The 14,192-nt window shown below is 47.9% G+C and overlaps 1 protein-coding gene across 1 annotated transcript in view; it reads left to right on the top strand.

Moving 5' to 3' along the window:
- LOC149440059 (echinoderm microtubule-associated protein-like 5) overlaps window positions 1-14,192 on the top strand; it is a gene marked incomplete at its 3' end in the record, with an annotated part of 82,642 nt that overhangs the window by 46,630 nt on the left and 21,820 nt on the right. The window contains exons 5-6 of the mRNA XM_089658984.1: window positions 552-650; window positions 3,918-3,986. Of these exons, the coding sequence (XP_089515110.1) occupies window positions 552-650; window positions 3,918-3,986 (168 nt within the window). The remainder of the gene's footprint in view (window positions 1-551; window positions 651-3,917; window positions 3,987-14,192) is intronic.

The raw sequence follows: 14,192 nt of genomic DNA, 5'->3' as shown, positions 1-14,192 counted from the left end.
TTCAACACATCTACCTCATTTTATAAAACAAACAACTGAAAAGCATTCAATTGGCTCTGGCAGATTGGGTGCTGCCCTCATGGCACAAGGTTGGTTTCTTCTTTATTCCTAAATGAAAGTCCACCGAAATACTTCCCCCTCCAGAGAGTGTTAGGTGGGGACTGATGTCGCATTGGCTATGATGGCACTAGTTGCTGGCTGCTGTGGTGCATCAACGTGGTCTATGGTGGTTTAGGGGATCAGCCGCTCCTCAGCATACCAAATCCTCTGCAAGATTAGACTTCTACTTCTAAAGACCCCCAAAACTGCTTTTAATAAAACTGACCACCGACCATTGTCAGTCCCCTTTAAAGGACAGAAAGGGTCCTTGTGATGTCAGCTGTCGCTGGTGATTTGTCACAGGATCCCTCATCGACTGTCTTTCAGCCCAAAAAAAAAAATTAAACATTCCATCCCGTTGTGCATTCAATGTGACGTGCTTGCAATGTGTTGTCTCTTCTCATTCATGTTCTCTTCTCTCCCGCCACCCTGGATCTGTGCCTGGACATCAGCGCCTGGTGTCTGTGGGCCTCGACTCCAAGAACACGATCTGCGTTTGGGACTGGAGGAAAGGGAAGTTGCTGTCTATGGCCCCGGGTCACACAGACAGGGTATGTGCATTCATTGTCTAAATACAAAGGGTATGATATTCTAAAGTAGTACTGTGATTGGTGGCTCGGGAGTCACATGTGCCTCTCAGGTACGTTGCTTGTAACTTCATTATGGCATTACCTCAACGTTCAGTATAAGTTGGTTCATGACCTTGGCTCAGGACCCTTGACTCATGAGCAGGGGCGGACTGAAAACTCATGGGGCTCCCGGGCAGTAGGGGATCATGGGGCCCCTGTTTCCTTGCCCATACTCAAACCACACCCAAAAAATCCTATGAAAGGTACCAGGGGCATCTCATGGGGCCCCCTACTGACTCCGGGCCCTCGGGCAGTGCCCGGGTGCTCGAATGGTCAGTCCGCTCCTGCTCATGAGCTACTCTTAGAACAGTGGACTTCACTAACCCACAACTAGTATACGTAAATGAATTGGTGAATGGCAGCTTCAATCGGAGCCTAATCATACAGGTATTTTGCTTTGTGACAGATTCTGTTTAATTAATTTGCTTTGCTTTGAGATGATCTATTGGCGCTCTCTCTGATTAATAAAAGCTGAGCTCCAGGTCAACAGGTAAGGCCCCTTTCACACAGACGTTCTGATCGAAACCCACTGACATCTGCCAATAAGAGACAGATGGGGATCCATTCCCCTGCCGTATGTCAGATGGCGATTGGATGGAAATAGACGGGCATCCGTTCCCCTTCCGTCCCTCAGATGGCGGTCGGATGGAAACAGATGGGGATCTGTTCCCCTTCCGTCCGTCAGATGGCGATTGGATGGAAACAGACGGGGATCCGTTCCCCTTCCGTCCCTCAGATGGTGGTCGGATGGAAACAGACAGGCGGTCCCTTTCTGTCCGACCACCCATAGAGGACAGAAGGCTGTGTCAACACTGCACATGGACCGGTCATCCCCTTGCTCAGCGGTGATCAGCAGACAGATCCCCGGCAAGGCAAGTGGATCCGCTGACAGGTCCACCCCATGTGTAAATCGATGAAATGCATACATGACAAATGTTTTACCTTCCAAAGGATTTATATTTCTTTCCATCCAGGCCTGAGATTTACACAGCTCTGCCACACAGCACAGCCCTGTCTAGGGAAGGAGACATACTCTCCCTCTGTTGCAATTTCACTTTCACTTACAGGTCCCCTCCCTACCGACGCTCTATAATTAGACAGTGATAGGGGAAGTGGTGCACCTATGAGCTTAGCACACAGGAAAATGCGGCAATCGTGCGTTTCTATTTATTTCTGTGGGGATAAAATCACAGCAAAAAACTGCAAATCTGCCCAATTTGAGTCAAAAAAAAAAAAAGCTCCAGAACTTGTTTGAGCTTCAGGCGTTTGGCTTCAGGTGACTTGGAGTGGAGATGTGAACCGTCTCCATTGAGAATAATTGATTTTTTTTTTCTTCTCAAGCGCTTTGGAGCTTTGAGCTACAGATCACTCAGGTGTGAATGGGGACCGAGTAGGGTTGCCACCTCATTCTTTTAAAACCGAAAGGCTGCCTGAGTCACAGCAATGAGGCAGTAGTAAAGCAGAGGGGCAGTAAGACAAGAGCCAGCTACCAAGGAATGATCACAGAGGTCACATGGTACAGGGCTATTCACAACAGCCTTGTACCATGTGACAAGCTGTGACCAATCACAGCTCTCACAGTATTTCTCAATGGCTGCAGGAATGCAGCCAGAGAGAAAGAGAAATGATTGCTTTTAAAGCGTTTATGGGTGTAAAAGCAATCAGTGTAAAAAAAAAAATCTTCATCACCCCCCACAAGTAATACAGTGTCACCATGGTGACACTGTACTGCTAGGGTGACAGTATGTAAAAATAAATAAATAAATAATAATATAAAAAATAAAGTAAAAATGTAATGTTTTTGGTTATAAACTAAATTGGGTTATTATTTTTTTTTACTGAAAAGATAACTGAATAATCTTTCTTCATAAATATTAGCCAAAATGTATTTATTTGCAAAATGTTATACGAAAAACAAATTTTTTCAAAATGTTTGGACTTTTTCATTTATATGGCAAAAAAAAATCCCCAGGTGTGAATAAATACCACCAAAATAAAGTTTTATCTGTCTCAAAAAAATGCTAAAAAATTCATATGGGTATAGAGTTGCATGACCGCGCAATTGTCATTCAAAGCATGACAGCTCTGAAAGCTAAAAATTGGCCTGGACAGGAAGGGGGTGAAAGTGTCCGGACTGGAAGGGGGGAAAGTGTCCGGACTGGAAGGGGGTGAAAGTGTCCGGACTGGAAGGGGGTGAAAGTGTCCGGACTGGAAGGGGGGGAAAGTGTCCGGACTGGAAGGGGGGGAAAGTGTCCGGACTGGAAGGGGGAGAAAGTGTCCGGACTGGAAGGGGGTGAAAGTGATTGGACTGGAAGGGGGGGAAAGTGTCCAGACTGGAAGGGGGGGAAAGTGTCCGGACTGGAAGGGGGGAAAGTGTCCGGACTGGAAGGGGGGAAAGTGTCCGGACTGGAAGGGGGTGAAAGTGTCCGGACTGGAAGGGGGTGAAAGTGTCCGGACTGGAAGGGGGAGAAAGTGTCCGGACTGGAAGGGGGTGAAAGTGATTGGACTGGAAGGGGGGGAAAGTGTCCGGACTGGAAGGGGGGGAAAGTGTCCGGACTGGAAGGGGGGGAAAGTGTCCGGACTGGAAGGGGGTGAAAGTGTCCGGACTGGAAGGGGGGGAAAGTGTCCGGACTGGAAGGGGGTGAAAGTGATTGGACTGGAAGGGGGTGAAAGTGTCCAGACTGGAAGGGGGGGAAAGTGTCCGGACTGGAAGGGGGGGAAAGTGTCTGGACTGGAAGGGGGGGAAAGTGTCCGGACTGGAAGGGGGTGAAAGTGTCTGGACTGGAAGGGGGTGAAAGTGTCCGGACTGGAAGGGGGGGAAAGTGTCCGGACTGGAAGGGGGGGAAAGTGTCCGGACTGGAAGGGGGGGAAAGTGTCCGGACTGGAAGTGGTCAACAGGTATAAATAATAAAAAGAAAATGTTTCCATCCATCATACATTTAACACACAAAAAAAAGATACAAAATACCATTTCATTGTCAGTACACAGAAGATGGCAGTGTCCCTTTAAAAACCAGAGCTTGCACAGCTGCTGTGGGCTCTGAGGATCGGCTTCCTCGTTGATCACCAGTAATGTGAATCGGATTCCTGCTGTCTGCGGAAATCTGAAGTTTGTTTTGTACAAAGTAACTGTAACAATGTATCCTTTACATGGCTGCTGTGTAATCATTTGTATCATTATTATTTCAGATCTTTGACATCTCCTGGGATCTCTACCAACCCAATAAGCTGGTCAGTTGTGGAGTGAAGCACATCAAGGTACTTGTACAAATCTCTTCCCTCATTAATTATTTATTTCAGGTACTTTTATAGCGCCGTCAATATATGCCGTGCTTTACATATATATTGTACATTCACATCAGTCCCTAACCCTCAAGGGGTGTACAATCTAAAGTCCCTAGCTCACATTCATACATACACATACTAGGGACAATTTAGACAGGAGCCAATTAACCTACCAGCATGTCTTTGGAGTGTGGGAGGAAACCGGAGTACCCGGAGGAAACTCACGCAGGCACAGGGAGAACATGCAGACTACAGCCATACCAGCATCCTGATCACTTCCATATGCCATACCAGCATCCTGATCACTTCCATATGCCATACCAGCATCCTGATCACTTCCATATGCCATACCAGCGTCCTGATCACCGCCATACCCCATACCAGCGTCCTGATCACCGCCATACCCCATACCAGCATCCTGATCACCGCCATACCCCATACCAGCGTCCTGATCCCCACCGTACCCCATACCAGCGTCCTAATCCCCGCCATACCCCATACCAGCGTCCTGATCCCCGCCGTACACCATACCAGCGTCCTGATCCCCGCCGTACCCCATACCAGCGTCCTGATCCCCGCCGTACCCTATACCAGCGTCCTGATCCCCGCCATACCCCATACCAGTGTCCTGATCCCCGCCGTACCCCATACCAGCGTCCTGATCCCCGCCGTACCCCATACCAGCGTCCTGATCCCCGCCGTACCCCATACCAGCGTCCTGATCCCCGCCGTACCCCATACCAGCGTCCTGATCCCCGCCGTACCCCATACCAGCGTCCTGATCCCCGCCGTACCCCATACCAGCGTCCTGATCCCCGCCGTACCCCATACCAGCGTCCTGATCCCCGCCGTACCCCATACCAGCGTCCTGATCCCCGCCATACCCCATACCAGCGTCCTGATCCCCGCCGTACCCCATACCAGCGTCCTGATCACCGCCATACCAGCGTCCTTATCACCGCCATATCAGCGTCCTTATCACCGCCATATCAGCGTCCTTATCACCGCCATATCAGCGTCCTTACCACCGCCATACCAACATCCTTATCACCGCCATACCAGTGTCCTGATCGCCGCCATACCCCATACCAGTGTCCTGATCGCCGCCATACCTCATACCTGTGTCCTTATCACTGCCATACCAGCGTCCTTATCACCGCCATACCAGCGTCCTTATCACCGCCATATCAGCGTCCTTATCACCGCCATATCAGCGTCCTTATCACCGCCATATCAGCGTCCTTATCACCGCCATATCAGCGTCCTTACCACCGCCATACCAACATCCTTATCACCGCCATACCAGTGTCCTGATCGCCGCCATACCCCATACCAGTGTCCTGATCGCCGCCATACCTCATACCTGTGTCCTTATCACTGCCATACCAGTGTCCTTATCACCGCCATACCAGTGTCCTGATCACCGCCATACCCCATACCAGTGTCCTGATCACCGCCATACCCCATACCAGTGTCCTGATCACCGCCATACCCCATACCAGCGTCCTGATCACCGCCATACCCCATACCAGCGTCCTGATCACCGCCATACCCCATACCAGCGTCCTGATCACCGCCATACCCCATACCAGCGTCCTGATCACCGCCATACCCCATACCAGCGTCCTGATCACCGCCATACCCCATACCAGCGTCCTGATCACCGCCATACCCCATACCAGCGTCCTGATCACCGCCATACCCCATACCAGCGTCCTGATCACCGCCATACCCCATACCAGCGTCCTGATCACCGCCATACCCCATACCAGCGTCCTGATCACCGCCATACCCCATACCAGCGTCCTGATCACCGCCATACCCCATACCAGCGTCCTGATCACCGCCATACCCCATACCAGCGTCCTGATCACCGCCATACCCCATACCAGCGTCCTGATCACCGCCATACACCATACCAGCGTCCTGATCACCGCCATACTCCATACCAGCGCCCTGAACACTGCCATACGTCATACCATACCAAATATATCCCCTAGTTTGTAGACTCTATAGCTTTCACACAGACTAAATAATATACACTGTTTTGGGCTATTTTTACCCCAAAAATGTAGCAGAATACATTTTGGCCTAAATTTATGAAGAAATTTTATAACAAAAACAAAATCAAAAAATGATTTTTTTTTTTAAATTTTCAGTATTATTTTATATAGCAAAAAAACCCCAAAAAACTGTGGTGACCACATACCACCAAAAGAAAGCTCCATCTGTGTCAAAAAAAGGATACAAATTTCATATGGCTACAGTGTTGCATGACTGAGTAAATGTCACTCAAAGTGTGATAGCGCTGAAATCTGAAAATTGGCCTGGGCTGGAGGGGGGCGAAAGTGTCTGGACTTGAAGTGGTTAAAGCAGACCTTTGCCATCCTAAGCCACTAGAGAGGAGCTCGGGCATCCTCCGAACTCAACTCAAGCCCAACTCCAAACTTGCACTTGGCCTATGGGGCATTATTCCACCAAATGACACCATGTATGAGGCGCTATTCTTCCCACTCCCCTCTTTTAATTGCACATCTGCACTCTGTGACGATCATTTATTACATATGAGGAATATTATGGGGACATTTATTAAAAAAACTGCAGAGTTATTCGTGCTATGAAACTGCATGTTCATTCGTTGTGTACAAATCCCAGCAAAACTGAATATTAGTAAAGAGCAGCTTCAGTCTCTATAGTGGGGGCCGTCCTCTCAACATCTTTAAAAATCCAGTGGGGGAATTTCTGGCACATAGAGAAAGGGTCCTTTTTTTAAAAATCTAATTGTGGGGCAGGGAGTGGAAGAATCCAAATGCAAATAACTTGTTTTGTTGGCTGATTTTGGGCCAGTTCACACTACATGCTCTTCAGTGTGCTTTTTTTCTATATCCAGAATGCACAGAAAGTAGGGTATAGTGAATGTGGGGTCCGGGGAGAGCGGATATAGTGAATGCGGGGTCCGGGGAGAGCGGATATAGTGAATGCAGGGTCCGGGGAGAGCAGATATAGTGAATGCGGGGTCCGGGGAGAGCGGATATAGTGAATGAGGGGTCCGGGGAGAGCGGATATAGTGAATGCGGGGTCCGGGGAGAGTGAATATAGTGAATGCGGGGTCCAGGGAGAGTGGATATAGTGAATGCGGGGTCCAGGGAGAGCGGATATAGGGAATGCGGGGTCCGGGGAGAGCGGATATAGTGAATGCAGGGTCCGGCGAGAGCGGATATAGTGAATGCGGGGTCCGGGGAGAGCGGATATAGTGAATGCGGGGTCTGGGGAGAGCGGATATAGTGAATGCAGGGTCCAGCGAGAGCTGATATAGTGAATGCAGGGTCCGGGGAGAGCGGATATAGTGAATGCAGGGTCCAGGGAGACTAAATGTAGTGAATGCGGGGTCTGGGGAGACTAGATATAGTGAATGCAGGGTCCGGGGAGAGCGGATATAGTGAATGCGGGGTCCGGCGAGAGCGGATATAGTGAATGCGGGGTCCGGGGAGAGCGGATATAGTGAATGCGGGGTCCGGCGAGAGCGGATATAGTGAATGCGGGGTCCGGGGAGAGCGGATATAGAGAATGCAGAGTCTGGGGAGAGTGAAGGCAGGGTCCGGGGAGAGCAGATATAGTAAATGCAGGCTCCGGGGAGGCCAGATAGAGTGAATGCCGGGTTGGGGGAGAGTGGATATAGTGAATGCAGGGTCCGGGGGGAGCGGATATAGTGAATGCAGGGTCCGGGGGGAGCAGATATAGTGAATGCGGGGTCCGGGGAGAGCGGATATAGTGAATGTCGGGTCGGGGAGGCTGGGTATAGTGAATGTCGGGTCCGGGGAGCGCGGATATATCGAATGCAGGGTCCGTGGAGAGCGGATATAGTGAATGCAGGGTCAGGGGAGACCAGATATAGTGAATGCAGGGTCCGGGGAGACCAGATATAGTGAATGCAGGGTCCGGGGTTTAGTAACACTTTTAGGGCCAGCTCACACTACATGCATTTCAGTTGCTTTTTTTTCTGCATCCAGAACAGAAAGTAGGATATATGGCTATTAATGTCATAGTTTACATCAGTGCATGCAGTTCCAGTGCGTTCCGGATGCAGTAGAACAGGCTGCATTTTTCCTGCACAGAACTGTACTGGAACGCGGTAAAATGCACTGAAATGCACATGCCCCTATTTAAATTGAAGAAAAAGAGATGGGAAGCATCAAAACCGCACCAGAACGTGCCAAAAATGCGCATACAGAAACGCATCTGGAACACATTTGGACTGCATTTCTATAGTGTGAACCCGGCCCTTAACTTTACAACCGTGCTATAGCCAAATGACGGCTACAGCGCGGTTATCTAGTTCTGGGAGGGCGTCATATGACGTCCTCGCAGAACGTGCGCCCCCAGCGGAGCGCACCTGGCGCTGTTTGTGATTGCTGTGTCCTGCGGACACAGCTGATCACATGACAAGGTAAAAGGCAAATCACAGCTGCCTTTTACCACGTGATGAGCTGGGTCCAATGAAACAGCAGATCACAAAGTACATACAGTTGCCGGTTATCGGCAGCACTTTCCTCACACTGTCACAGCATGAGGAAAGTACTGCTGATCACCAGCAAGTGTCACCGAGGACATCTGCATTGATCAGTGTCTCCCCAAAAGTGCCCAGAAGTGGCGCCCAGCTGTGCCCGTCAGTGCTACCCGTCAATGTCGCCTGTCAAGTGCCCATCATTGCCGCCTATCCTTGCCCATCAGTACCGCCTATCCTTGCCCATCAGTGCGGCATATCAGTGCAGCATCATCAGTGCTTACTCATCAATTCCCACCAATGCCGCCTCATCAGTGCTGCCTATCATTGCAGCCTCATCAACGCACATCAGTGAAGGAGGAAATGTACCTGTTTGCAAAATTTTATAATAGAACCTGCTGCAGTAGGAAGGTGAGCACTAGGTGAGTGATAGCATTTCGTTGATCCAGGGAATATCCGATTGCCTCTCGGGGGATCAGGAAGGATTTTTTTTCCCAACAGGCGCACATTGGATCGTGCTTTGCTGGGTTTTTTTTGCCTTCCTCTGGATCAACTGTGGGTGTAGGATTATAACTTTTTTTTTTTTATGGTTGAACTGGATGGACTTTTGTCTTTTTTCAGCCAGACTAACTATGTAACTATGTCGGCTCAGAGATGACACAATCCTGGTGTATGTGTAGTTCTTGTCTGTGTACACAAATGTCTGACACCAATCAGCCCCCCCCCCTGCTGCAGCCTCTCACCTTGTACAAAGTTACAATGTCACAGTCTGATCAGGGGATAGGAGACTGAGAAAATGCTCCCGCTTGCAGACTGATGATATCATCTCTCTCTCTCTTTTTTTTAATGGTTGAACTGGATGGACTTTTGTCTTTTTTCAGCCAGACTAACTATGTAACTATATATAAAGTTCTGTATCCCACAATAATCGGCGCCTTTTTATGCTTTAATCATTGAGAAGTATGAGAATGGATCGGAGGAGCCCTTTAAGACGCATCCTTCCCCCTGCGATCTCGTGCCGCGGACGCCGGCTGTCTGACGCGCGGCTTTGTAGCGGAGTGAGAGAAGCAGCGGGGAGGCCTATTCCACAGACGGCTGTACTTGAGTAACATTTCACCGCGCTGTTTACTCTGAATTATTAAACGGAGCGGATGAATTATTTAAAGAAAAGATAAATATTTAAATTCACACAGAGGCTGCGTGTCCCCAAGAGGTCACAAAGAAGCGTTTTCCTTGGTAATTTCCAAGCTGCAGGACGCGGCTTTGTTTATTGCGCCGTACGCGTCTTGAGTTGTACTAATGAGCCATTCATCGCAGCCCCCCCCTCCCCCGGCGTCATCCAGGAACACCGACTTCCCATGTCATTTCCGAGTCCCACTCACCTCTACTGAACTCCACTGCCTTGGGGATTCCTTGATCTACACTTCCAAGAAAGTGCACAAGCAAGAACTCATTGCTGCAAAAATATTCACCCCCCCTTCACTTTTCCCTCTTTGGTGCCATAGCCTTGAAGTGAACGATTTTTAAGCTCACGGGATTTTTCTGCAAAGCCTCAGAAACAGATTCCTTTCATGCCGCAGCAAGCAACTCAGCCGGGAGGGTAACGGGAACTTTGGAAGTTCTCACTTTTCAACATCTGATCGGAAGAGGTATGAGTTGTGGGACCTACCACGATTCAGCTCTTGAGGGGGGAGGGGATGTATTTAGAGGTTTTCTGGGTTAGGATATTAATCCACTTCCTGTACAATAAATGCTTTTGAAACCCAGATAATACTTTTGTAAAAATAGTAATAATATCATCACTCCGCTATACGTAGCCTGTGCAGAGAGCAGAGCTGTGGGAGAAGCCGAGCAGGCTCCACCCACTACAGAAGACTACAGGAGGGGGCGGAGACGGGACCAGTCACCCTGCACAAGGAGAGAGAGCAGCAGTGAGCAGTCTTTAGGACAGGAAGCTGCTCCTCCCTTTAAAAAAAAAAATATATATATATATAAACAGTTGTGTTCAAAATAATAGCAGTGTGTTGAAAAAAGTGAATAAAGCTGAAAATCCTTCTAATAGCTTTTACTTCCATCCACACAAATACATTGGGAACACGACACATTCTATTCCAAATCAAAACATGAAGATAAATACATCAAATTTGTGTTGTTCCTCTAAATAAAATTGAAGAAAAGTGAATATTAGACGGTTCAAAAAAATTGCAGTGTTTGTATTCTTCTTTACAAAGTCAAACATTCACTATATAAACTGAGAAATGTTTGAAGATTTTGCTTTCCTTTGAATGACTTCATGAATATTTGGTTGTAGTCGCACTGTTTCTGAGAACTGCTGTACATCTGTGTTGCATGGAGTCCCCCAACTTCTGGCCCCTGTGATCAGGTATTCCAGCCCAGGATGATTGGACCACATTCCACAGTTCTTCTTTATTTCTTGGTTTTGCCTCAAACGGCATTTTGGATGTCACCCCACAAGTTTTCTATTTGATTAAGATCCGGGGATTGGGCTGGCCACTCCATAACGTCCATCTTGTTGGTCTGGAACCAAGATGTTGCACGTTTACTGGTGTGTTTGGGGTCGTTGTCTTGTTGGAACACCCATTTCAAGGGCATTTCCTCTTCAGCATAAGGCAGCATGACCTCTTCAAGTATTCTGATGGATTCAAACTGATCCATGATCCCTGGTATGCGATAAATAGGCCCAACACCGTAGTATGAGAAACATCCCCATATCATGATGCTTGCACCACCATGCTTCACTGTCTTCACAGTGTACTGTGGCTTGAATTCAGTGTTTGGGGGTCATCTGACAAACTGTCTCCGGCCACTAGACCCAAAAAGAACAATCTTACTTTCATCAGTCCACAAAATATTGCGCCATTTCTCTTTAGGCCAGTCAATGTGCTCTTTGGCAAATTGTTACTTCTTCAGCACGTCTTTTTCCCAACAGTGGGACTTTGCGGGGACTTCTTGCAGATAGCTTGGCTTCACATAGGCATCTTCTAATTGTAACAGTCCTCACAGGGAACGTCACACCTTCTTTCATCTTCCTGGAGCTGATTGTTGGCTGAGTCCGCGCCATTTTGGCTATTCTTCTATCCATTCCAATGGTAGTTTTTTGCTTTCTTCCACGTCTTTCAGGTTTTGGATGCCATTTTAAAGCATTTCCAATCATTTTAGCTGAGCAGCCATCACTTCTTTATATGTTTTCCCCTCTCCAATCAACTTTTTAATCAAAGTACGCTGCTCTTCTGAACAATGTCTGGAACGACCCATTTTCCTCAGAATTTCAGAGAGAAATGCACTGTAACCAGCATGTACAACATTTGCTGCCTTCCTTCCTTAAATAAGGGCAATAATTGCCACCTGTTTTTCAAAGAATGAATGACCTCACTAATAGAACTCCACACTGCTATTATTTTGAACATGTCACTTTCAATGAGTGATTCAATGACACAGAATCAGCAGCATGCATCTCATGACTGTTGGGTCTGTTGGATTTCTATTACTCTACTACACCTGCTAGTAAATTATTTGCCATGTAGAAATATCATTTCTACCAAAAACAGTGATTGATCCGGTTAGTGATGTCTGACTGCTATTATTTTGAACACAACTGTGTGTGTGTGTGTGTGTGTGTGTGTGTATGTATATGTATATGTGTGTGTGTGTGTGTGTATGTATATGTATATGTGTGTGTGTGTGTGTGTGTGTGTGTGTGTGTGTATATATATATATATTTCTACCCCTCACCCCAGCTTGCGATGGTTGGCATGGAAGGTGCACTGCAGATGTGTGGCCAGTCTGTAGTTTTAGTTGCACAAGTTTGGGGTGTTTTTATGACCTCCGTAGAGATGAAGCCCACTGGCTGCCAGCCACTGATCTGGAGCATGTGTGTTGTGAGGGGGTGCCCCCCTACTGCTGCACCCAGGGCAGTTGCTCCTCCTGCCCACCCCTTGTCCCGGTCCTGCTGCTAAAATTATACCTGAAAAATTGTCATGTGGATGGCATTTTCAAACGTGCGGGGAAAACAATTGCAAGTCTGTAAATACAGCTGCTTTCTAAAAACGCCAAAACATGATTAGGAGAGTATTAAATGCAGTCACATGGAAGACTTGCTTCATATATTAAACTTTTCCTCCTCTCGGATGAATTTGTACATGGTCAGAGGATCTGAGGAGGGAACAAATGGATGAGTTTTTATATTTTCGGGTTCATGCAGTTCCAGTTCCGTTCGCATTGGAGGATCACAAACCTTGTGGAAGTGTCACTGAAGCGTGACTTGGCCTAGTTTTTGAAGTTTGGCCGGCTGTACTCGGCTACTGAAAATCCTAAGAAAGCCAAATATTTCCGAAAAGAGACACAGAGGAAGCTGTTCACTGCAGCTCAGAGGAATGGAAAGGTAGAATATTGTTTTCCTGAAAGGATCTATTGAAATTACAACAAAAGGATCCCATATGACTGTCTAAGCCAGACTTCCTCAACTGGGTTCTGTAGAACCCTAGGATTCCTCCAGAGGTTGGCAGGGGTTTCTGAAGAAGGTGCAATTTCAATCTCTTATATAAGTTTCCACTGACCAAAAATATCAGGAAAATGCTTCCCACTGACCCTCAATCTTATGTACAATAAGTTGTACATATAATAAATGTAGTACTACCCCCCTTGGGAGTCACTAGAGATTTGAGTCCCCCTATAATCCTGCACAGCCAGGCAACACGGAGTTCCTTCCAGCTTTGCACTTCAGAGACACTCCAGTGACAATAAACAGTCCTTGATCTTGTTTTTTTTGGATTGAATTGGGGGATTTGAACTTGGATGGGGTGAGGGAAACATGGGATGCTCAAGGAACTGGTAAACTGAGGACATCTTCCTGGAACTATGTACAAGTACTCAGAAGGATTCTATCCAGCTTTTCCTGGTGTACCACCTCAGATCCCAGATGAAATCTCCTCTTCACCCAGCTGCCTGAGGGAATCCCTTGGATAGAGGACCCGGATCCAGGGAGCTAGTTTTTTCCCACCTGAAAGCCCTTTCCCTTTATCTGGCCCAGGGTGTGTGGGATTACTCACTCTCGTGCAAGTTTGTGGGTTGGTGGCTGCCTTCAGGTCTTACACTGGGCTGGCTCCTTCCCTGCTTTCCAGGCTGTCCTCTGTCAGGGGATGGTAAACCTGAGAGATCCTCCCTTCCAGCTCATTCGCCTGCAGGTAGGCCCCTCTCCTGGACCCCCTCCAAGGCTCCACAATTCACCATGCTCACTCCATCTTCCACCCAAACTCTCTTGCTACTGGGCAGGCTCAGTCACTCTTAAGGACCATTCCATGCCAAGCCTCCTGCTTGTGGATTGGCCAAGATCCATTGAAAGTGCAGACCCACTGAATTCTAGAGACTTCTCCAAGTCTGTAGATCAGGGGGAGGTTTCAGGGAACTGATCTGCAGAGCCTCTTAGCCCTGTCCCAAATTTGACCCGTCTGACTATTCCACCAGGCTGCTATTCAGCCTTTAACTAAAAAAATAACTAGTTCCTCCTAGCTTTTCTAGGAGGATGCTACATAAATATTAGCAAGGGTTCCCTGAGACCAGAAAGTTATGTCGAGAGTTCCTCCATGTTAAATGGGTTGAGGAAGGCTGGTCTAAACAAACTCTAAATCCAGTTAGTATTTGATGCACAGATAAAA

Source organism: Staurois parvus, unplaced genomic scaffold (assembly GCF_062004578.1).
Source record: "Staurois parvus isolate SC_StPar_1 unplaced genomic scaffold, SC_StPar_1.0 ptg001121l, whole genome shotgun sequence".
Lineage (NCBI taxonomy): Eukaryota > Metazoa > Chordata > Amphibia > Anura > Ranidae > Staurois > Staurois parvus.
Note: the sequence above shows the minus strand (reverse complement) of the source record. Positions and strands in the feature narration are given on the sequence as shown.